This window comes from Brachycentrus maculatus, unplaced genomic scaffold (assembly GCF_059751285.1).
Source record: "Brachycentrus maculatus isolate JH-2025_06_01 unplaced genomic scaffold, ASM5975128v1 h1tg000032l, whole genome shotgun sequence".
Classification (NCBI taxonomy): domain Eukaryota; kingdom Metazoa; phylum Arthropoda; class Insecta; order Trichoptera; family Brachycentridae; genus Brachycentrus; species Brachycentrus maculatus.
In genome coordinates this window covers 966,822-994,141 of record NW_028280786.1, presented here as the reverse complement: position 1 = coordinate 994,141, position 27,320 = coordinate 966,822, and the positions used below count along the sequence as shown (strand labels likewise).

The 27,320-nt window shown below is 30.3% G+C and overlaps 1 protein-coding gene and 1 non-coding gene across 2 annotated transcripts in view; both read right to left on the bottom strand.

Annotated features, from left to right (window-relative positions):
• Positions 1-10,582, bottom strand: part of LOC148312793 (beta-glucuronidase) — a 28,261-nt gene extending 17,679 nt beyond the window's left edge. Inside the window, exon 1 of the mRNA XM_088273076.1 lies at positions 10,192-10,582. Coding sequence (XP_088129202.1) covers positions 10,192-10,194 — 3 coding nt within the window. The 5' untranslated portion in view covers positions 10,195-10,582. The remainder of the gene's footprint in view (positions 1-10,191) is intronic.
• Positions 10,583-22,151: 11,569 nt separating this feature from the next.
• TRNAF-GAA (transfer RNA phenylalanine (anticodon GAA)) lies at positions 22,152-22,224 on the bottom strand. The gene has a single exon. It is a non-coding gene; the product is annotated as a tRNA-Phe (tRNA).
• Positions 22,225-27,320: the final 5,096 nt, after the last annotated feature.

The window sequence follows — 27,320 nt, the reverse complement described above, 5'->3', positions numbered from 1 at the left end:
TAACATCAATATTAAATATTTTTTTGTTGCATGTACAATTTACTATTGATTAAAAAGGTAAAAAAAAACTCTTACTGTGTTTCAAGTTTACCTCTAACTCTATTGATTTCTTATTTTTTTATTATGTTTATATATTATTTTTTCAAATTTCCTTCTTAGTATACTGTAGGTAACCAAAATTTTAATTTCTATTACCTACTTATTTCTTACCATGTCTCTGATTTATTTATACCTATTTCAATCAATATTTTTATATCCATACTTATTTATTGTTTCTGACTATGCTTCAATAGTATCATATGTATGTACATACATATGTTTATCATATATAATACTCTTTGTAACTTATTATGTACGTATATATATATATATATATATATATATATATATATACATATATATATATATATATATATATATATATATATATATATATATATATATATATATATATATAGATTTATATTTTTTTTATTGGCAAAGCACCCAAAATTGAGTGATACATGTACGTATCTTTATGGACAAGATATGTTTATAAAATGAAATAACAAAGTTGATTTTTCTCAATATGTGATTAGTTTTAAAAAAAAATAGCAACACATATTTGTGATGTCCGGCGTTACATAGCAACATTTATTTGTGATGTCTGGCGTTACAAGCTGTCCGATTATGTATGACTCTACCCTAATTATTTGAATTATTAGAATTTCAACAAAAGGTTGAAGATTTACTGAGTAAATGTATTAATGACCTTTGTACATGAACCAACCTATGACATTAGTATGCATGACGCGTTATGTTGATATGTGAGTCAAATTAATTCTCGTTTAGAGTATACGAACTCCATGACCTCTGAGGGTGAAGATTATAACTTGGCCATTAACCTGATATTTTACCATTATGCAAGCCTCTTAAAATAGACGATATTATAATAAATTGAATTCCACACGCAAAAATGTGAAAGGGAAGACCGTAGAGTAACTGGCCACTGCCAGTCAATGACCATATCATTTCTTCACAGCAGTTTTGAGAATTTTAGAGAATCTCGGTTTAACCACTAGCCCATCCTACACGGGTTAGCAAAATATGCAAAAGAGGGTATTCAGTTGACAAAAAATTATGAGGTAATGGGACATAAGGATCTGTCGGATTTGGTGGTGTCTTATTTGGAAAATGAGTCAAGACGAATAAGACAAATAAAAAAAACTTTTTATATTTTTTAGACTGGCAACTTTTAACTTGGGTGATAATTTTTTTTGTCATTTGAAAGTTGTCGGATACATGTGATATCCGTACTATCGAATTATAAAATGTGTTATACTGATGGCTTTTAAAAGCATAAGTGTGGTCTGTTACTGCGATTCGATTGTTTTTTTTTCCGCTTCCATAGTGTAGTATTTAGCGCGTTTGGCTAACGTTCTGAAGGTCCCGGGTTTTATTCCCAGTGGGGTCAGAATAAAAATGAGTGAATTTTTTCTCTAATATTTACTTAATATCACCCTGGACTGGTTCCTGAAGCGCAGGACTGATCACCACATTTCAATCACGTAATTAACGATCTAGATAAAACTGCGTCGATGAGATGCAGTGCCCAATGCACCATTGGGTACGGATAAGAGTCAGAATGAATTAAGTGATTTAAAAGTTCATTGGAAATAGTTGCTAATGGGCCTTTTCTCTAAGCGCGTTGCTTTGACGACCAGTCACTGTGCGGTTTACCCTACGATGCTAATTGACTGCAACAAGGCAAATACAACATTTGGATAAACAAACAACAGATATAACATAAAAAGTTGAACAACAGCTCAACACGCGAATGACAAAATTAACGTTAAGGTGCTTATGCACTACACGGAATTTTACCGTCCGGTAGTCCGGTTTAGAAAAATGAAAGCGACTACGACAGTTTAGCGTGATCGAGTTTAGCGTTGAGTTTACGTGCAACGTGTTCACGCACCGATCAAGAGCACCGATCCGAAAAAAGATGGACAAAAGCACAAGCCAATCCAAGCCAATCATCCGTTTTATATGCTAACTGACGTGCCAGACGGTAAAATTCCGTGTAGTGAACAAACGTTCTTACGATGTCGTACAAGGCCCGCGAAATAGTATTGAAATAATTGATTTGCTTCTTACCACTATACTTAACAACTGGTCCGGGATTTAATATAAAAAAAAATAACCATCACGCCGCTTCACCGTGGGGGTAGGAAGAGAAAATAGAAGAATAGAGAAGATGGAAGACAAAATGAAATATAATAATAAACATACTTAAAAAGTGTGCTTGACTTATGTATTCATTAATATATTTTGTGGTTGTTGATATAACCAATACAAGCTTTTAATTATTTATTGATATAAAGTTTACTTTACGAAAAGGTTTTTATCAGTTAAATACATTTATAATTACGTCCGGCTCCAAGTTTAATGGTAAGCGTTTTTAGCTGCCGTGCTGGAGGTTTCGGGATCGATTCCCAGAGGAGCCAAATAATATAAGTGAATTTTTATTCTAATACTTATTAAAAAAAAAAAACCCTGAACTGGTGCTTTATTTTATAGTAAAATATATTCAAATATCGTTTGAAAATTCATTGCAATACCATATTTTTTTTAAATTTTGATGAATTTAAAAACATGGATTGTAATTACGTAAGCGCAAACATTGTTTCATCTAATAGAATTCGAAAATTAAATTTTTTTTTTTTTAAATATCTGTGAAAAAACGTGCTGGAACGAAAAAAAACTACCATAGCTGTACCTACCTTTAATGTTGTATCCGCGTATACCTACCATATAGTATATTAAAGTGAGGATGTTTTGCGTTTTTCTTATAAAATTTGAATGTGAAGAAACAAAGCTGCACGCGTTTTCAAAATCCGGTACGAAGAGCGATATTAGAATAAGGATTACACAGTATTAATTTACCAGAAAACGTTGACAAAGAAAAGTTAAGAGACCGGGCTTTTGTTGCGAGACTTATGAATAGAGCATTCTTCGCAACGTTTTAAGCTGTTTTTCTTTTGTCCATATTTTAGTCGTCCGGTTCTTTCATTTCATAAAAAATATTAATGAGCTTTGTGTTGATTTAACGTATGAGTTAAATCCAAGCCGTCATGTGGTCGTATGACGATTTCCTGTCATTGCCCTCACAAATTGATTGGAATAATGGATTCTCGTGTTCATATTATTTTTTGATATCTTATCAAAGATGAAGAAGAAAATGGAAGTCTGGGCATTTACGGGGCTGACGACCGTCATATAGGCTGGTTTAAGTGATCACTTTACACACGTGTAACATTCACCAATTCTACCCATTATTGACAACCACACTACTCAAATTCTTGGAAGTTCTATATATATGAACCAATTTAGAAACCTTGTTCTTGAATACTAGAACTTCACTAGCGACTGGTGAGATGTAAAGAAGCTTTTTATTAAGCAGAAACTCTTATATTAGTATGTGAGTACCATATTTTTCTTCATCTTTGATGAGATGTCAAAAAATAATATGAAAATAACTCCTATAATTGAAGATAATCCTAGATTTTGTGAACAAGTATTTGAACACACTCAAAATGTTGTAGATTCTCGTGTTGACTAAAAAAATAATTAAAAAACAAAAAAATAAATAAAGTAAAAAAATAATAAAAATAATAATTATTTTATATATTATAATATATACTTGCACGTGTGTGTATTCCAATGATGGGCAATCAAATTTAAAAAAAAAAATACTACACAATATCCGCTCCTTAAGTGGAGTATTTGGAGTCCACAAACTGTCTCCAGCCTTTCTGTCGGCTGCCAGCTCCTTTGCATTCTCCCAAGTCAAATACGCGTCCCGAAGTTCTGACGAGAACTGCCAACGAATTTTCAGCAGTGGTCGTCCCGGGCGGCGCGAACCTGATGCCTTGTAAAAGAGGCAAGCTTGATGGCGGCTGTCGGGAGGCATGCGGAGCACATGGCCAAGCCAACTGAATTGCCTTTGCTTGGCGACAGTTGTGACCAAGATTTGCTGCGTCCCGCGCCTTATCTCTTCATTCCTCACAAAGTCAAACCATCGCACGCATGAAATTCTCCGCAGACACCTATTCTCAAAGCTTAGTACACGCCTGGGCCCTTGTTAGGTGCCATGTTTCACAGCCGTATAAAATTGTTTTTATACACATTATGCAGTTTTTCAATTCGATCAGTTAATGCTTATCACGAAAGACAAATTTTGTAGCATATTGCGTATTTCTGTCTCCTTGTATATTTGACAAGTCGACATCAAAAACTTAAGCTTTAAAGAAATATAAACAGAGAAAAGTGACGATAACGATGTCCGAAAATTTGTTGGCTAATTTCCTCCATCTTATATATTTTATTATCTCCATGACCCTAATATTTTCAAGCAAACACGCTATTTTCATTTTGAACCTTCACGACCGATTGCATCAATTCACGATTCAATAGAAAATTGTAATTATTGGATATGCCATTGTTTTTCATATAATCAATGTTGTATTTAGTAACGCAGATAATATTATTATTTATTATTTATTTGACATAATTGATAGTCGATAGGTACCTAACTATTTTTCGATAACAACTGCACTCACCATTAATCGGGTCTAGAAAGATAGATTGCGAGAAAATCAATAACAATCAATGAACAACAACGATTGAATTAACATTATTTTTGTATTTTAATGAGATATTATTTAAAAATGATAATTATCGATATAAACATCGTTAATCAGTAAATAAAGAATTTCATTTCAAGACTGGAAAACTTCATAAATAATTATGTTTTCTTTACGGAAAACATCTTATTTGCAATCTATTGCTCTTAGGGAAGAAATATTTGGCATAAGAGGAAGCAACACAAACGTATTCGTTTGTGTTGTTTACAACATTTTGAGTGCATTTTGAGTGTGTCAACTTGTTCACAAATCTGGATTATCTCCAATTATCTTATTTTGTCAAATTATTTTTTGACTTCTCAACATAGATTTTTTTAATTTTTTTTTATTTATTATTTATTTGTATACATTTATTTAAATCACAATTTCTACATATTTAGAACTTTTTTTTGCAGAGACCCACCAAGCCACCTTGTGTGTCTTGTCGGTGGAGTTCTTTTTTAATACATTTTTTTATTTTTTTATTTGTTTTTAACTATTTTAACCTAATATACACACATGAAGATGAAGAAGAATATGGAAGTCTGGGCATTTACGGGGCTAACGACCGTCATAGGCTAGTTTGAATGAATTTCAAATTTGAAATTCTAGGGATCCCAGTACAGTATTTCGAAATTGGAAGAGATTATATATATATATATATATATATATATATATATATATATATATATATATATATATATATATATATATATATATATATATATATATATATATATATATATATATATATATATATATATATATATATATATATATATATATATATATATATATATATATATATATATATATATATATATATATATATATATGTATATATATATACACACATATATATATATATATATATATATAGAGAGAGAGAGAGAGAGAGAGAGAGAGAGAGAGAGAGAACTTTGAATGAATTTCAAATTTGAAATTCTAGGGATCCCAGTACAGTATTTCGAAATTGGAAGAGATTATATATATATATATATATATATATATATATATATATATATATATATATATATATATATATATATATATATATTATATATATATATATATATATATATATATATATATATATATATATGTATAAATATATATACACACATATATATATATAGAGAGAGAGAGAGAGAGAGAACTTTTAAGAATTCGAGTAGTGTGGTTGTCAATCGTAGGTAGAAATGGTGAATGTTACAAGTGATCACTTAAACCATTCTATGACGGTCGTAAGCCCCGTTAATGCTTAGACTGCCATATTCATCTTCATCTTTGTTGAGAGGTCAAAAAATAATACCAATGAATATGTTTTTCTTCTCAGTCTCTTGCATTCTGTAATTGAAGCGAGCATTTTTGCTTTGAATCTTAGCTCATGAATTAGATGAAATTATAGCAACTTTAACCATAAAGAGTAAACCCACTCACAAGTAGGAAGGGCTATAAAACATATAAAGTTAGGTAGGAGTTTAAGTAGGGCCATGATAAGCGGTGTTGTATAAACCGTAGATTTCAGAGTAACTTGGACGTAAGGGCGAGAATTGAAAAAAAGCCACGTGTCACGCCTTTTCATGAACTATGTAGCTAGTGGATTCACCGAATTTCTCCCAGCCGAATAAATTGAATAGGCGTCGATTCTCGCCAATTGCAAAATGAATTCAAGAAATACTCATTTTCAATTGGTCTGAGTGTTTTTAATGTATTTTTTACATTTACCTTCCCTTTCATAACTATCGTACCTGCAGACAAGCCTGTAATAGAGGCTTTGTGCGTTATTCTTACAAATGGGATACTATGATACAGCGCCGTGAACAGAGTTTTTAGTCAAGGTAGGCAGTAGGATTGGGTGAGGATAAGGCATAGTAGGCACTGGTCGTGTTTCTATATGAAACGCGAGTAATCCAGGGTAGGCACTGTTTTTCTGCCTCTATAGAATGCACGCCTCTGATTTGGAATTCTTTCTCAAGCAAATTCGCTCCACAAACGTGGCTATATAAATAAAAATATAAATGATATTTTGTTAAAAACCTTAAGTCTTAAAAGTTATTCACAGATTGCTTTGAAATTTTGACGCAGTTGTGCATTCGAAAACGGGCGTGTTTTTATATACGCGACAGGTAAAAAATGTTTTTTTTAAAACAGTTTTACCACAATGGCAACGCCACCTGTTGAATATAATAGAAACACACGCAATACATTGCTCATGGCAGAGAGCGTGTTTCTTATCAGCTGCTAAAATATTATACACACACAAGGATTGTGACATTAAGCATATTAGAAATGTGTGTTTTTTCCCCCTTTGACCAGACTGAGCCACAGCAACTCGTGACCGGGTACAGCTAGTAGGTAATAATATTAAACGGGTTAAAATAGCGGCTTTGAATATTTTAGATGATTCTAATTTTTCAAAAAATTGCTCAAATTTAGTAACAATCATAGAAAATATTTATTATTGTTTATGGTCCTAATGATTTGCCATTGGTAGATAGTATGCATAGTATGTATGTACGTATTGTATTTCCCGCCAATATTTCCGGAAAATGGTGTCTTACGTATAAATTATTTTTTTAATACAGAGGCACGAAGTTTATTATACATCAATATAAATGTATATTATACCGAATGGTTCCAATAATTGTATACATATAATGGGTAATCGCTTAACATGGTTGCACATCGCACACTGCCGCTGTAAAAGCGAAGATTGCTGATATTATCGAACGCCATTTTACACTCACTGGTTTAGAAATCTCTAGTGTTTTCTATTAATATCGCGTGCTACCGGGTGATTTTGTTGCATTTAATAATTATAAATATATGATTCTCTCCGCACTTACATATATTAAATCAATCATATAAGTTCCGTACAAATGTACAGTTTCTGCTTCATAAAGATCCACAATATGAAATACACTGAAGCCCCGATTTAACGTCGCCGGATTTGACATTTTCCCGCCAATTGCGTGTAATTATTTCAGTCCCAATATATTTTCGTACATTTATTACCCCCATTTACGTTTTTTCCCCAGTTTACGTCGAAAATATCCTGTTATTCGATTTTTTACTCGATCTGTAACGCTTCTTTTTTGAACATTATTTGCGATCATCGTTTACGTGCAGTTTTTACGGTTTTTGGTCGTTTTATTGGTCACGTCATTACTATTTATACGTTCCCTCCAAAAATCTAGTATGCAAAAATCTCATATACATACATGATCTTCACAAAAATTCATATTTTGGGTATTAACATTTTCCTTCTGTTTAAGTTTGTTAATTTTTATTTTGTATTATTTTTAAATTTTAAATTTTTTTTAAATATTTTTTTAAACAGAAATAATCCGCAGAGCTTCTATTATATATACCAATTTTCCTTCCATATAAGTTTTTTTAATTATTTTATTATGTTTTTTTTATATTTTTTTTTTATAAAAAGGAATAACCCGCATAGTCTCTATTTTAGCGGCTCGTCTGCAGGTAGGCTAGTTGATTTTTCAGTCCCTTAAAAAACGTAAATAGAGGTTTCACTGTACTTGTGCCGAGTGCGAGAAAAAATATTGCGTCGTGGGATTGAATGGCGTTTCGTATTTCGGAATTCCGCTTTTTATCCGGTATCCCATTTAACCGGAAGATTGCCGGATAGTTACCTAAAATTAGGGCGTACGTCAGGACATGACATCTCGACGACCCGGAAAATATCCCGGTATTTAGCATAAATACGGTGAATTAGATTTCTTGAAATTGCCGCGAATTTCTGAAAACTGAAAATACATTCGGGAAAAAATGGATCCTTTGAAATTGAAATCTGGACTTTTTGGGCGAATTTTTATTATTATTTTATCAACGTTCAATTTCATTCTTTCGTTTGTATCTGGTGATCACAAAAAATGTAATGTAACAGACTAATATTTTTTAGCAGTTTTGTTAATATAGTTTTTAGCATTAATTAGTATTGAAAAAAAGACTGTTTGCTTCAAAACTGGTTTGCATTAAACTAAGGTATAATAATACCTAATATTAATAGTGCTTTTGAACACAATTCTTTTGCAAGTTGTATTATGGAGTACCTACTTCCCTAAAAGCTATGTAAATAAATTATAATAAAAGTTATAATTGTAACTAATATGTAAGAAATGCAAACATTCACAAATGATATAAGTATAACATACACATATTCGATTAGAGACCTAACGGAGTCACCACAACCCCTATCCGCACTCAGATGGTGCATAGAGCACCGCATCGAACCCAGGTGTGGAATTTATTTGATGAGGTACAGATGAAGAGTACAGGGCGAAGGAAGTATTTAAATTGATTAAATAATATTTTAAGTACGTCTGTATCTTTGTTCACAATTTCAAGCTTTAATCTTCATCAGAATTGTTATTAATATTTATAACTGATCACTACACAGAGACGAATAAATTAGTGGGAGGGTCTTTTAACAAAAAAGTGACAAATGAAGAAGAAAAATTCTCGCGTTGTCAAGCTGTGATGCACCACCTTGGTGGCTTATTTCGGCTACGAATCCTTATAATAATAAATAATAATAAGAATATAAATAATAATAATATAATAAATAATTAATAAATATAATAATAAATCATTATTCCAGCTTGACTAAGTGGTGGGTGCAATACTTAGTCAGCCATATATGTTTTATAACATGTAAAAAAAATATTCATGAAAAGGTTTCTGCTAAAATCAAGCAAAACATCCTGAAGATTACAGTAAATATTAAGAAGACAAACGTAAAAACTGCTTTCTCTATTGCTTTTTGACATAATGTTCTAGAGAAATTTACATGATAATATTATAATTAATTTTACTTAATGAGGGTAGGATGTAGGATGGATGACAGACCTTTAATAAAATATTTTTTGGCATGGAGTTTTCGTTAAAAGATTAAATATTAACGAGAATTGTGAATACGGATATAAATATGGATCTATATTTACATAATACTTTCTTGGGAGAATAATACAGTGGTTTCCCGTTGCCTTCCGTATCGCAGTACTAAAGCCATTAAAGTCCTCCTGACCATGCCTGTAGTAATCTGGTCGAGAAGAATGGAGAGGACTTGTGCACCAAGTGCCTGACATTCCAGAAGACCACGACGCTCAGCATTGAGCAAGAAGATGAAGAAGAAGATATTTACATAAATTCAATTGAACGGATATTTATTAATATCGTACATTTAATGGTTGCGCAGTGCGTAAAGCGATTACTTTAACAGTCGATGACAGATCGTCGATCAGAAAGTTCTGTGAACGTAAAAAATATTTCCATCCCTTTTTCGTTTTTTATTAAGTTTGTCGTCTCCCGAAATTCAATAATAGAAAACAAATAAATGGAGTATTATTCCAAATTTTCACAATGTTGCAAATATTTTGTATTTTTCTTCTCTTTAAAGGGGAAGGAAAAATTCTTCCGACAAAAAAAGGAAATTTTCGGTTGACACAATATAAAAACACCACGGATATTCGGTAGTGATAAAAATGGAAAGCGAAATTCTTACCATAGTATTGTTTATCTCCAGTTGATAAAAATAAAATTAGTTCTTGTCACTAAACTCGTCACAGACGTTAATGAACTTGTTCAAATAACTAAAGAATTCGGATAACATATGAACTCGCTATCGCAGAACAATTATACACTAGAAAAAAGCCCTTATTCGATAAAATTATTTATTTTGTACGGCGCTAGTTAATTGAACTATAAAATTATTAAGTACAAATAAGTGTCAATCACAAATACTGTTTAAAATATAATAAATCGATTTCGAATTATTTGTATGGAAGAAAGAGTTTTGTTTTTAGATTCTATAGTTCGTTTGACACATTGCGTTCGAAATTCACTCGACGTTCTACTTCCGAACGTCGTTTACCGAGCGCGTTTGCGAACACACTGATCAGAAATTGCGGGAGATTTGACAGCAGAAGATTAGGAAGGTACCATACGTTCGTCAGATATAACAAACTATTTATTTATTTGCATTTTTATTATGAAAAGGTGTTTATCAATTAAAGATGTTGATATCCTTCATTACATTCTTATAAATACGTGAATAAATGACCTTATACTAAAACATACATGCGTTTTCGGTGTTTCTAAATGAGGCTTTTCTTTTCAAAAGCAGAACCTTAAACTAAGCTTTTTCTATGCATTTTTTTACTACGTTAATTCGAAACAAATGAATGTCAAATAGAAATACTACCAAATATGAACTTTTAGGTACAATTGCAATAAATATTATGAAATAAAAATATTACGACGCTTCTAACAGTTTATTGAATTTACATAAATTATTAACCAGTTATGTTATATTTTATGTACGAAATATATTTTAATAGTGAGTGTGAAACACTAATTGGTGAGTAAACTTATTTTTTCCAGTAATGTGGAATATCGCTAGGAATTATAATCTAGGAACATAACCAAACCCATCGATTTTTTTTTACCTAAGTACATAGAGTTGGTAATCATAGCAGATCAAATGGTGACAAATCGGTAAAATTAAACCAAGAAAGGCCGATGTCACTATTTTTATATGATGCGTACGTGCATACATAATAATATATTAGTAGATGACAATCCAGTTATATTGCTAATAAGTCAATTTTTGGCTGCGTTATCATATATTTGATCATGCTCTTATCAAGTTTACAGAAAAACACGGATGAAGTAATGATAATGTGTGCCACATTTTGTCAAAAAAATATAAAATTGTATCATATATTGTACAAAATATTGATATGGATTATTGTCAATTATATACAACAAACTTTATGAATATTGATTTAGCAAATAATTAAATGTTGAAATAATGATAGTTTATGATGATTAAACGTAGTTTTTCTATAATTAAGGTTAATTTTTAAATAAAAAGGCTGCATCTTTAAATTTCATAATGGCGAACCTTAACTTACCTACAATAATTTTCGACAGTAGAGCAATCTTGAGACTTTTCTTCTCATTTGCTGAACACATAAAAACGAATTTACATTTTTAATAATTTGAATTTAAATATAATATTGTTAATAATTAAAAAATAAAACTAAGAGACACTCAAAAAAGAAACAATTAGGAATTACACATCACAATCGGCAGCGATCTTAATTACCTACATAATTATATTTTTGTCGCTTAGCAGTGCAGGCACCAAAGAAAATCAAAAGATTTTGGTTACAGTAAATTGACTTACTTTTAATGATAAATAAAAATAATTTATTCAAACTTTAAAAGAAATAAAAAGAAACAATATTTTTTTAATAAATTTGCAAATTTATTTTTCTCTTAAATATAATATTAAAGTTAATGGGTGATCAAAAATTGAAACCTCACCAATATGTTTTTTTCTCGCGTTTAACAGTTAATATACATATTATGCGTTATACCTGTAAACAAAATAAACCTGACAACAAATACATATTATTTTAGAGGTTTTTCGCATTGTATGTATATTATCCATTTTTAAAATATCATCCATTATGTACAAAAATATTGAAGGAAAAGAAATATTATGTGCATAGAATTCTAGAAATAAAATATCACAGGATAATTTTGCCACCTCAAAATGTGTTACTAGTGGAAAAAAATACATTGTACTTTTGTAAAAATTAAGAATTCTAAACTAAGAACAATAAACTACTATAAAAATAAAAAAATATCAAAAATTAAAAACAGAATTTAATATTTATAAAATGTTTACTATTTCCAATATCATCAGTTGTTTTCGACCGATCTGTTTGTAAACACCAAATACTTGAATATTTTCATAATATTTTGAGTGTTTTCTAATTTTTGTTTTTTTAAACAGTGTTTTTTATTGATATTATGTTGTAAAATATATTATGAACTCTTAGCGAATCCAGTCCACTATTTGTGTGTAAAATTGAAAACACTCAATAAATTGTAAATAAAATGACTGTTGTAAATAAAATGGTTTTTTGCTCTCAGGTGCATAGTAAAAAAATTATCTAGATAAAAGTCTCGTATACGTATTAAAGGATTTCTGCTAACTTATCAATTTCAATCATAGATGTCACCCATTAAGTTTTATACAGATACAGTCCGTTTTCTAAATTCCAAGATGTCATTCTGATATTCTGAATAAAATCGCTTTGTTTTTTGATCTGTTCCATCTCTCCGAAAAGGTTTTTCGAAGCAGGGTTCTTTTACTATTTCGATAAAACTCTTTTTTTATATTGTATTTTAAGCTATAATAAAACGAGTATGTAAGCTTTTTAATTTAGGTGTGTATTGTATATATTATTTATGTGAAATCGGTTTGAAAAAAGCACGAAAATAAAAGTGGTTAAAAACAAAGCTGAACTTTTATTTTATAAGTTTTTAAAATCTGTCACAAAGTATCAGCCAAAATCATAAAAAAATTGTATTAAAAATTTATTTTATTTTATAACATATCCCTACACTTAACTTATGCTAGTTTCTCAATTATTTAGATGACAATTAATTATTTTAAAACCAAGGTAGTTATTTATGTTTAAAGGTGATTTAAAATTAAGCTTAAAGCTCTCACCGTCTTTACCAATAAGTCAATATTTATCAACATTTAAAAATGACCGATTTTTGCAATTTAAGGAACTTTTTTTTCTTCTTATTTTTTCATCTTGTAATTTTCTATGTCCAACCGTTTTGAACTCCTGACGGCCTGGCGATACCGGATAAGAGGTACGTATGTGCTCTGCCAATCATCTAAAAACTCCCAGTCCAAAACAATGACCCAGCTATGAAGAATGCTTTGAACTCTCCCGCTGAATGTCCAAGGGTTTAAATTCATTGTCCTTTGCTTTGGAATCTATTAGGTACATTGTGGGGGTTTCAAATACCTCCACACTAGCTGGGAAGACTAATATATTATACAATGTTACTTAATTTTAATGATGCCATTATAAAAAAAAAAATGCAGACATCTTTTATTTTCTTTACTCTTATGGTGGAGACTGACCGGAGCACGATGCGAGCATTCAGGCAGTCAGTACAGCGAGCCGAGCGCTCCATCCATAGTTTCGGATGCTCGGTGATGCTCGCCGCGAGCGATGTTACGACGAAATGCTCCGGTCAGTCTCCACCTTTAACCGCATCCGATAGTGCATAGGGCACAGCATAAAATAGATGTAGTGTTCCCTAGATTTCTAATTACACGAAGACTAGACGACAACTTGAGAGCGTTTCCGCCTTAGCGAAGCCACGTGCTGCTAATATCATAAGTGGTCAATGAAAACAATACTGTGCGATACTGCTCTGCCGCTTGTCTCCGCTTGTCGCTGACGCTCTCGTATCGTGACCGATGGTTTATAGTTTTATAGCATGTGTTTTTATGTATATACTACAAATTTTTAATTAATTATGTAAATTGGATTGAAAAAAAATGCGATACCCACAATGAATTACATAATTTATACATAGGATTAATGGTATGTATTTTTGAATTGCCTACATATTATTATCAGAACATTGAAGGTATAATTTTGATAGATATACACGTTAAATTAATAAAATGAACACACATGAATATATATATATATATATATATATATATATATATATATATATATATATATATATATATATATATATATATATATATATATATATATATTTAAGTAAATAAAACATATTATTTTATCTGGAAAGAAGCAGAAATAGTTGCCATGATAAACATAAAGTTACATAAAAACGATTTCATTTTTATAACAGTATTTTCTAAAATAAGTTGAATGATGAGTACTTCCAATCGGAGAAGACATAGAAAAACTTTTCAACCTTATCAGCACCCGATGGTGCAATGGACACCGTAACGGATCGTGTTATCATGATTGATTCTTATATAAAGTTAAGATGATTTAGTACTGAGGTTTGCATAGGGGAGTTATGGACAACGTCAGTGAAAAAGCGTACAGATAAATAATTTATCTGAAAATATTTTTATTTATTTATTGGACATAGCGCTGTTTTCGTGAAATATCACTTCAAGGGTGATTTTAATCTATTTCATATTAAGAAAATGCCAACATCTATTTTCTTCTTAAATACAATAGAATAGCCTATAGATTGTTGAAAAATAATAAATAAATAAATTAGACTAGAACACAAAACATAACATAAATATGTCAGCATGCCTGTGTGGCAAAAAAAAATCTGAGTAATAAATATAATAATGAAAACAATATCACTTATTTCATATCTGACTGTGTAACAAATATTGTAAATCATCCATATAATAAAAATTATATTTTATGGATGATTTATTTAAAATGCGTGCTTTTTTCATGGTCCGCTATTTACATACAAATATAGGTTGACCACGCTGGATTTAGATTTAGTCAAAATAAAAAATAATTTAAGTTTTACTTGGTAAATATCACTATTTCTTAAAATCTATTGTAACATATGTAACACATGTTATGATGCATTTCGCAGCATTTTTAAACACCGTATATGGTATTTACTAAGTACAACATAAATTAAAAATGGATAGATTTTACCACAAAGCGACTGCCGAATCAATTATAAAAAATTAAAATAATTTTGTAGCGTGTTATTAAAATCGTGTTAAATAATGGTTAATCCTCGCGCTACAAGATATGTCATTCCTGATATGTACGAAGGAAATAAATCGGGTAAAAAATGTACCCCTAATATTCTTAGATTAATAGGGTAATTCAGAAACATTTACGTAACTTTCGTAAGAAAATCGATTGAGTTGCAAAACGAATTCACAATGGGTAGATATTAATGGGTATTTAATGGTTCCACAAATTAATTCATTCAGCATCGTTGTTATGTTGTACATTTTATTATTTATTCATGTATAATAAAAACAACGTAAAATCTTAAAATTAACATACGGTGTTCAAGAGCATGAAAGCATTGTACGTCACAATAAATTCGATTAAATCGTAGTATTTAAGTTTTATACTGATATTCTTGGTGGAACTGCATTTTATATAGTAAAATAACTAATCAGTATAAAGTTTTATCGTAATGACGAAACCCAGTCACTGGTCAAATAAAGAATATGTGGGAAAACTATACACATTTGTTATTTTATTATATAAATCATACTATTTACCAAGTAAACGATAAATTTAAGAGTATTATTATTCATTGAGAATGGTCACACTCGTTTATTCTCGGTATTTCCAAATTAGGAGGTCGTCAATTAAGCTCTAGGCGTAAACTTAGCACATCCGCGAAAACAAAAAAAACGTGGTTAAAACCTTTTTCGGAATTGGAGAACATCCTCGGGCTTCTATTTTAAAACTTGTTCACCGCCATTTTTTTCTAATATTCTAACAGTATTTAAATAATATATTCCGATCATGTTTTAAAGTGATAGCCAATATTTACGAATTGGGTTAGCAATGGGTGAAAGCGATATGCGGTGATAAAGCCACGTAAATGACAATGCTAAGTCGTGTTTTACATCGCAATTAAAGTAAACAAATTAGGAACAAAAGTGTTTTTATTATTATGATGTTTACGTATGAATATTATGTTGCTGGAAAAAAAAGGAGAAAATATTATATGACGGAGAAAAGAGAACAGCAGGCCAAATCAATCTGTCTTTGCAAACAATCTTCGCCTCTTCCACATTCATGCATCTCCTCATCATCCGTACCCGTCGATTATTCCGACTCCTGGCCTGAACACTTTCAAGTATTTCAAGTACATAATTTACACGTAGCTTCATGTATGAATTCTCGGCAGTATCTAAATTTGATTTGAGTGAGTTTTTTACTAAGCACAGATCTTTCCAAAATTATTTTACATCCTCAGTATTTCTCAAAGTAAGCGATAACGCCCCCTTTCTACAACGGAGGCGTTCTGGAAACTTTTACAGGGCATAAGAAGCCCAAAGAGAGAGATAGAAGTGCTAAAGAAGTAAGATATATATGTAAATATATATATATATATATATATATATATATATATATATATATATATATATATATATATATATATATATATATATATATATATATATATATATATATATATATATATATATATATATATATATATATATATATATATATATATATATATATATATATATATATATATATATATATATCTAAGTCTAATCTGGAGAATCTCACATTTGTTAACAAGGATTTGAACACACTCAAAATGTAGTGAGTGAATATTATGAACGTACCTACTTATGCACCTAATTACTATTTCTATTTCTACTACCTCATGTTAAATTAAATAAACCGAGTAAGTTCGTTTGTTACCATGGGTAATTAAACACTTTGTACTGAGTTGTTTTCAAGTGCAATCGATTGTAAGAAAACAACATCATGTAAAATTACTTGCAGTTCCGATACATTCATTTTGAAAAGGCACCCACTACAGGGTGGCACAAAATGAATGACCCTATCGGAAGATCTTATAATTTAACACAGTGCTCTGCAACCGGTGTGCTATGGCACAGTGGTTTGCCATGAGCAGGATTCATGAGTAAAATTCAATGTATTAGACATTTTGTAATTTTTCAATATGTATTTATCTACAAAAAATAATTGATCAATGTGCGTTAACAATGACAAATCATTTTTCATAAAATTAAATTATTTTAAAATAAAGTATAAAATAAATACATAAAACTAAATAATTTTTCAATGGTCTATATATATTACTCACTCCTTTCAAAAACGTCAAATATCAAAATTCGTCAATTTTCAGTACTGCGTGTTGTAGGAATGCCCAGAAAATGTACTAAAACATGTACTAATAAAATATCCCAGCAAAAGCGGCATATTTTTAACTTAATATTTACTCGCTACTGGGCTGAAAGTGTTGTTCTTGCATTTTGAAGAAAAGGTGATGTTTAATTATTATTTTAATCAACTTAATATTTTTCAAATGTAGGAAAAATATTCAGGTTTCACCTAAAAAGATCTGTTGCACAGTAAAAAGTTCAATAAGTGACTTAATATTTATTTTTATTACATTGTTTTATATTTTTTAACATTAAAAACGATCTCCTGAAAAATCAAGTTTTTTGATTTATGACATTGTTGAAAGGAGTGAGCGATATTTTAGCTTATGGTGTGCCGCGAAATTCTAGGAAGAATTTTGGTGTGACGTAGGTGAGGAAAGGCTACGAAGCACTGATTTAACAGATTGATAAAACGGGCACAAATATGTACAATATCAATACTGACGGCAGCCACTTGGCGGAAATCATATTTTTCACTTAAATTTTTTTTTCTTAAGGTCCAAATCAAGATTACCACTATTCAAAACTTTTTTTTTGGTAAAATTTTATTAAAAAACAAAAGTAGATTATTATTTTGCGCCACCCTGAATCTGTTTGTATACTGTCTAGTTCACAAATGTCAAATATGATTGACGTACGACGCCATTTGCAAAAAATTATATAATTTCCGTAGGGTGATTAATTTTGTGTCACCCTGTATGTACAATATCTACTCATAGTAGGCTCAATCTAAAGTTAGCAATGACCCACATCGATACGGTATACCCTCAATGCACAAATATGTAGTGCCATCTTGTTTTCAAGTGTTTTCTTATTATTGTCTATTGCCGTTTTTTAACAATAAACATGGAAGAGCATCTGTTAAATTAAAACTTACATTTTTTATCTTACTACTACTACTACAACTACCATCACGCCGTTTCCCCGCAGATGTAGGCAGAGAAGATGGAACTCCACACTCTTCTCTCCTGACATACACTCCTCGCCTCATTCACATCCATCTCCGATTACGCAGACTTTTGACACCGCCAGATTTTAGATTCTGATTGATATGATCGTGAAAGTCTTTTTCGGTCGTCCTCGTTCTGTTCTCTTGCTCACGAGGAAAAGTATAGGATTTTTTTCTTCATATTTGTTAAGTAGGTGTATAGGTGGAAAATCGGAAACTCAAAATTAAATCTTTTATCGGTGAATTTAATTAATTTACGATTTTAAAGTGATTAGGGTATTTGTATTGAAGTGCTTGTCCAGAGACGATAAATTTCTTCAGTAGTCTTTGAATAAGTTTGAATTCAAACAACCAAAATGTTCGTCGCATGTCTCAAAAAAATACTGTCTGAATTTAAGTCTGACTGAATTTAATTGCTTGAATTAATTTAATGACTTTTTAATAAAAATTTAAATAATAATTATTATTATAAGCTGCAAATGAAATAATAGTTTATTTACACGAAAGAAGGGTGTATTTTTTATTTACCTAAATCACGAGATGATTAACGTAGGTACACATTTTGAAATGGTAACACGATTTATAAAAAAAATATTAAAACAGTTATAAAATATTAAAATACACGTATTTTTTTGCGCGCATATAAAATATTAATGGCTACGCATGTATGGAACAAATTAATATTTTTTACATCCATATGTAGCTGTAGAAAATTTATTTCATAACATGTACGCGCTCAGAGGGCTATTATAGTATTAATAAGCAGCGTAACGAATTGGACAAATCGAATTAAACATGGTGATAAGTATTTATACCGAAAACATTATAGAATAACAAATATAATTGAAACAGCAAAGGTAATGTAAAGGAATGGTAAAAAAATATTTAGTATATTAAAAAAATAATTAAACAATAACTTTTCTACAAAATGCAAAAACAACACTTTCTGCCCTGTAGCGGGTAAATATTAATTTTTAATCAAAGTTTTTCTTAGTAAACACCACTATTTCAAAATCTACTGTGACACATGTTTCGATGCATCCCGCACCATTTTCAAACACATTTACTAAGTAAAACATTAATTCAAAAGGAATAGATTTTACCAAAAAGTGACTGCCGAATCAATTAAGATACATGTTAGTTGTAAGATACATATACAGTAAGGGCACTCCGAAAACATGCACAACTGAAAATTGACAGTTTTTTATATATGACGTTGTTGAAAGGAGTGAGCGATAATATATGCCATGTTTTCATTTAGTCATATTACAAATTGCTACAAAAAAAAATAAAAAATACTTTTAAATACTCCACTGACAAACCACATCAGGCGGTGGTCTCTGCAAAAAATAAATAGATAAAACAGAAAAATTAAGCATTATTAAAGTAATAAAAAATAGAATTATATGAATTATACAAAGTTAGTTGAAAATTACAAATGAACAAATTGAAAAAAATAATAAGTCTTGGTGATGATAATTACAAACAAATCGATATGTGACATCTAATACTTTTGAAGATATAATTTCTAAATATTTAATAAGAGTCACAGAATATAGGGTTCGTTATTCTACCGTTTTCGCTAAAAAATATATTCAACCAAATTAAAGAAACGGAAGCATAGAAAAGTATTCTCATAATATTTCTAGTGTTGAATGCACTTTATCGAAATAAAATACAAATTGTGCATCATAAAAAAAAATTGTGACCATTTTGTCACATAGACTATATTAGACAGTGGCTTAATATGAAGTAAGTATGCCAATATGCCTTTACAGGGATTGGAATATTTGTAAATTTTTCAATACCCTATAATTGGGGATCGTCAATAGTATATTATTTTGCGGAGACAGGAAAATATTGAACATGGGTCATGGCCACAATTCAGCTGGGAAGAGTATTACATTATACAAAACGTACCACATAAGGAAATTTCTTAATTTTGCCTACACCTACGCAATATATCACTTTCTTACTTTCGTTTTTCTATGCGGACACAGTATTATTAGGTATGAATTCTAACTATTTTATAAAACCGGAAGAAAAAATAATAGTTCAGAAAAAAATTATTTATGGTTACCTATAAAAAAAAGAGATTTGCATCCGTGTGTACTGGTACTTGTTGCATGAATAGAAAATATTAACAAAAATATATAATACATACTCATCGTTTAAAACAAAGATTTTATGTTAGTTTTCTTTCAAAATTAATTATATATTTTTATTTGTGAATTCGCAAAAACAAGAAGAAAAAAACTTAAATCTGACAAATGATATCAAGACCTCGCTACGATCTCCAGTCCATCACCCTCGTCAGCATCAAGAGGATACTCCAGCCAGCCCGACAGTACATCTACGCCACCGCTACGCCGTACCGTTTTGTGTAGCATTTATTGTTAAATAAATACCTATTCAACACGACCGCCTTCTCCCTCGTCACCACATACCCCAAATATATGATAACATATAAAACAGTACACCTACAAATATACATAAGTATTTGAAAAAAATAATCAAAAGACCTTTTTTACACTCAAATTTTATTTTTAAAATGAAATATTGTATATACGATATATATTCTGTACATTCCATAGGGAAAAAAACGTCAGGTATCGTACGAGTTGTTTTGTCCTCTCTCGTCTTTGGTCCTTTGTTCAGGTTATTGAAAATATGTATTCAAAATTCCATGTTGTTCATAAGAAAAAAAAACCTTTTGAAATGCGACCCGTCGTCGGTCAAGGGCAGGGCAATTCCGACCACAATTCAGAACTGCCCAAATAATAATGATGTAATTAACCTTTGGTGTTGGTTAAGTCATGCATGGAATGACTCGCTAAAAGGTGTGAATAAATCATGTACTGCTAGTCTAGAGGCGGTCATGACTGTAAACTGTATTTTAATAATTGACCCGAACGCAAAGGGGCCCAAATAACATAAATCTTTCACGGACAGTGTCGTCAAAAATATAAATGGTAAAAAATTAACATATTTTATTAATATCATTTTGAGTTATAATTTTTATAAGACTTTAACTATTATCTAAAGAATTGCATTGCCTTATCTAAAAGTCTATTTGAACAAGAAATCCTTAAAAATTGTTGTTAAAACAAATAAAACCCACAGATGCGTGTTTATAATTTTTTGTTTTAACAATAATTTTTGAGGATTTCTTGTTCAAATTTATCCATGATTTATGTTTTATCATAGTTTTTTTAGTCTTTTAATGGTTTCAATTATTAACATTATTTTTGTATAAAGTTATTTTATAAAAATTAACGCTGACTTGATACAGTGGAAAAATAAAATTTCCATTTTTAACTAATAAGGGGGTAAATTTGTAATATAAATAAAACTATTAGAAAAAACAATTCCCAAAAACAAAACATAAATCCCAATTCATTACTATTTACCCTATTTTTATTAATGAAATAAAAAAGTTTTTTTTAAAACTAAAAATATAAATATTTTTAATATTGCTTAAAAATAGCTTTAAGTTTCCTAGATTGGTTTTGGTGAAAACGTTTATTACTGCCATCTATGAATCAATGGATATATTAAGTAGGAAACAGTTTTAAGTCTTCCCTACTGAAACATAGAGTAGAATTCATACGCAAATTTATCCGAATGGTCTCTTTTCATTCAAGAAATTATTTTGAATAAGTATATAAATAATAAATTAATACTTTAAAAAAATGTTTATGGTAAAAAAATGTGAAATTACAATAAATATACTGAAAATAAAAATAAATAAATGGTGAAAACAAAAAGGAAGCAATGCCGAAACCAGGGATCGAACCAGGGACCTTTAGATCTTCAGTCTAACGCTCTCCCAACTGAGCTATTTCGGCTGATGCATATGGTTTCAGTAATAACGATTTTATTCCAAGTTAAAAATAATATGAGGTAATTTTATCGTTAGTTGATATTTATCGACACGCTCTCAACGTGAAATTGTCGATAAAAAAAGCGTAAAAAAATTATATGTAAACAAACAATTTTGGTTCTTCCTCGAGGGCGCTCATTTTTTGTTGTTTGTTTGTTATTGTAAGAATATTATGTAATTTGCTGTTATACTTTTTTTCAGTCACCTAGTGAAAGATGTTTCTGCCAGTATCGAGTCTTATTTTTGTTTATGAAAAAAAAAAAATGATAATAAAATATGAATAATAATTTTTTTTATTAATAATCATGGTTTAAATGCGTTATTTTAGTTTTATTATTATACATACTCCTTAAAACCCTTATCCGCACGAGATGGTGCATTGGGCACTGCATCATATAAGCGCAGTGTTATCTTGATCGTAAACACATGAAGGAAGGGTGATCAGCCCTCCGCTTCTGGTACCAGTCCAGGGTATATTGAATAAATAATAGAGTGAGAAATCAATTATATTTATTTTAACCCCCTCCCCCCTCCCTGGGAATCGAACCCGGGACCTCCAGTACGGTAGCCGAGCGTGGTGACCATCACACTACAGAGGCGATTATACTTGTTATTACTTATAGAGATTTTTATCTTGCTTCCTTCATCTCTTCATCTCTTCCTTCATCTTACTTGCGGTATGATCGATAATCCTGAAATTATCCGGAGCATTGGTCTGTATGTTCCCGATAGTTACCTAAGACAGCGTCGGCATAGATTGTTTCACATTCCTATACAAGGGACCAACCTGCCGATGGTTATGCCTGTAGGAAGAGCTACCGCTATGTTAAACAATATCACGTTGGATATTGATCTGTTCCATGTGTCCGAAGGAGTTTTCCGAAGCGGGATTCTTCTACACCTTTAAGTCTTCTTGCTTACTTTTAGTATAAGTATACGCCCTGAATATTGTTGGTTTTGTTGAAAACGTTTATTACTGCCATCTATGAATCAATGGATATATTAAGTAGGATATAGTATTAGAATATATTATTTTTTTGTTGAATAAATTGAATTGTATTGAAATCTCGTTCACGGGCCTAGAACTATTTTAACCATCGAAAAGACGACTATTTCTCGAAAAAGAAAAATGAAACAACATGAGAAATAGTTTTTGTTAGTTTTTAATTAGTGCATTAAAAATAATCTGTAGCTCAATTAAGACTTTAAATATTTTTAAGAGTTGAAAAAAGATTGACAGATGCAATCGCCCGTTAAACATCCTGGGGTTTATTATTATGAAAATGTGTTTACTTACATATCAACTATTATGAAAGTCTGGAGCAGATATGTAGGTATTAATTTGTGTGGGAGTTGTCATTTCCGTTTATGATCGTTTATGGAAAGTGAGCAAAGTAATTTTGTGTTGGTTCTACATAAATTAAAGTTTGTTACAATAAATGTTTACATACCAAGAATTTATTGTAAATTACATTATGGCAAAAATTAAAGTAACAGTAGCGTCTAGGCGATGGTTCATCAAAATTAAAAATCCATAGATTGTTACTAACGTTAGTCAAAATATAGTTCATAAATCTCTTGTTGTTAAATATTGTTGTGCCATCTTCAGAGCAACACATCGTAAAACAAAAAAGTCTAAACGAACTTCATACAGAAGAAGAGAACAGATTATTTTTTTTTTATTTATATATTTTTTATTAAGCCTCAACTCATTTGCGAGTGATGTAAAATAGTTAAAATGAAGAGATTAGTTTATTACATATATATTTTTTTGTGTAATAGTTGCTAGGGTACTCTGGACGTACAGGTTTTTATTTACAATTTCATTAATTGATTTGGCAGTCACTTTTTGGTCACGCTACTTTTTTTATAAGTACTAAATTGTCCAAATTAGGGGTGGGATATCATTAATATGATACGAGTACAAATGTATCATAAAATTTACACTTAAGTTTCCAAATTAAATCATTAATATGTTTCTAGACAAATTAAATAGGGACAAAATATCTTAAAGTGTTGACGTATTGTCACCGGAACTAATGTCCGTTATCATTGGCGCCACGACCGTTGCACAAAATATACATAACATACATGAATTTATCAATTAAAAGACCACTTAAACAAAAAATCTAAACGGCTAGCAGTACAAGAAAAAGCACGAAAGTGATAGTATTGTCCTTTTATCAACTTCTATTAGCGGCTGTAGATCCTGTTTTTATGTATATATTACATTTGAACATTGCACATCTATATCCTGAATTTTTTAATTTTGATAAAAACAATCTATGATCATGGGTCAAAATGAGTGTTTCATTTATAGCAAAAAGTTGGACAGGCGATTTTATTGTTTGGAGCTTTTGGCTTGATGGTTGTGGTTTGTTGGTGGTATGGTATGCGCGATCGGTCCCATGGATTCCTGAAAGCGATATCACTAGATGATAATACTGGTTCCGCTCCTTATCGCATCCAGACGGGAGCCGTTGCTCCCCAATCATTCATTGGCTTCTCGTGGAATAAGGGCTCTGAAATTAAACCAAACATATTATGTATTTGGAAGTTGCAGGTAAAAAATTGTCGGGAATGACTATCTTAATTGAATCTATTTCTTTAAGTGATCAAGATCAAATGATTTGATTCCACTTTATAAATTAAAACTACTTTGTTTTTAACTACTTTTATTGGTTCTTTTCTACAAAATGTACATGTTTAACCCTAATGATGACAAGGTTCTTGTCGAAACCGGTTGGAGAAAAGTACTAATAGAAAGTGGTTAAAACAAACTAGTTTTATGTATATTATAAAGTTTATGTAAGTTATATGTAAGTTTAAAATGTGCCACAAAATATCTGGAAATATCAACTATATGTTATCTCAATATTGTATGCCTTACCCATTTTTTTAAAAAAATGTTAACTAAAGTAGATTTAGTTGCAAATAAACATTTTTTTTTTACAGTTTTCATCTCAGAATTCTTTCATTTTTCAGACTATATTGAAAAGGGGATCACTGATTTGAGTGAAATTTTAGAATGAGCATAGAATGCTGATTTCTCCAATCTAAAACATAAACGTAAAAATTACAAAATCAAACATGACTTTCTTGTCGTGATTTGATGCAAGTAATTTGCTTCAAAATTTAATTCACAACAAAATAAAATAATAAAGTTGAATATTTTTAAGATTTAAAGAAAATTATTACAGTTAATAAAAATAATATAACCTGAGGATAAAAAAATATAAACATAAATGTTAGCCCTGTAAATGCCCTGACTTTAAAAACGTAAAAAAATTAATTAAAAATTCCATATTCTTCTTCACTTAAGAGTTAAGATGCTAAAAATGTAAAGAATGTAAAAAAATAACTCCTAATTGAAGATAATTCAGATTTGTTAACAAGTATTTAAACACCCTGAAAATAATATTGTTAGAAATAATAAACAAATAAGCTAGGTAAGTCTGTGAAACAAAATATTTAAAAGAAAAACGAAATAACTGGTCGCCAAAGAAATGCACACTTCTTTAATAGGATATCGTTACTAATCGTTAATATACATATTTCAATTTGAAATATGACAAATTAGCTACTTTAATAAATAATATCGTGATACAGAATTACTAATTTATGAGTACTATATATTTCATGGTGTTTCGTGTCACATAAGGTGGCTTAGTTCATACAATACCTTTGTCTAGTTGGACAAAGAACAAAATCAATATAGACGTCTGCTCTTTCAGAAAATTTCAATGTTATTCAAAATTAGTCACGCGAGCCTTTCTTGGGCCAGTTTTCAGCCTCCCGGTGTAACTATATTGAAATATTTGTCTAGTTTAATATACTCAGAAAATGACTTAGTTAGATTAATTTGGATCAAAGTGTAGCTTTTATTTTGAATAGCTTTATTTTACAACATTTTGAGTGTGTCCAAATTTCAGAAAATTTTCTGACAACAAAAAAAAAGATGCTCTCAATATACATTAATAAAAGCCTTCTCAATCCAACATAGATGGCTCTTGTGAATTCATATATACAACGTTATGAGATTAATGATATATCTAGGAGTTAATTAGCCTATGAGAGCTCATAAGCCCTGTCAGACTTCATATTCTTCTCCATGGAGTCAAGAAATGTAAAAAACTCCGAAATGGAGAAAACCCTAATTAGTGAAAAAGTAGTAGGACACTCTCAAAATGTTGTAAATAAATAAACGGGTCAAATTATAAGCTAAGATAAAAAGCGAAAATTATGTTTTAAAGCGTTTCTCAAGTACGTGAATATAATTCAGGATTCAGATCTCGCATACAAATTAAAGATTCTATGCTTTCCTCATCCCTCCATAGATGTATCTACTGAACTCTCGCATACTTTGTTTGGAGTTTGATATATATATCTAGATGTTTCAAGAATTTGAGTATTATGGTCGTCAATCATGGGTAGAATTGGTGAATGTTACTCGTGTGTAAAGTGATCACTTAACGCAACGTATGACTGTCGTAAGCCTTATAAGTGCCCAGACTTCCACATTATTCTACATCTATATTGAGATGTCAAAAAAAGTAAGCTTTACTTTAGTTTATGTTTGCGATGTCGACCTATCAACTTCGTGGGATCGATCTGAAATTTAGCATACTTATGTATCGTTGCTTGAATTATTTTTAAAACTTATGTTTATGAGGATATCATAACTCACTTTATGTATAACTATGTTTATGGTTGACCTGACGAGAGAATGGTTATTCTGAAATCGGTAGTCATGAAGAAGATTTTTTGAGTGGAATTACTCAAAGTGAACGATGAATAAAAAGGAGAGTTATACTCATGTTGATGAATCTATGGAGTATTTGGTTCGATTCAAAATGTACGCGGTTCAGCTAAACGCGAGATTAAAAACTAACCCAAGGGTTCGTGTGTGTATCAATCTAGATCTCGGGAAGTTTAAAGTTCAATGTTTAACTAACATTAAGCAGTAAAACTGTATAAGTTACACAGCGTTATCTTTCACAAATGTTTAAAACCAACTCGTTATTCCTGATGCTACTTGAAGTTTCTTGCTGAAGATTGTTA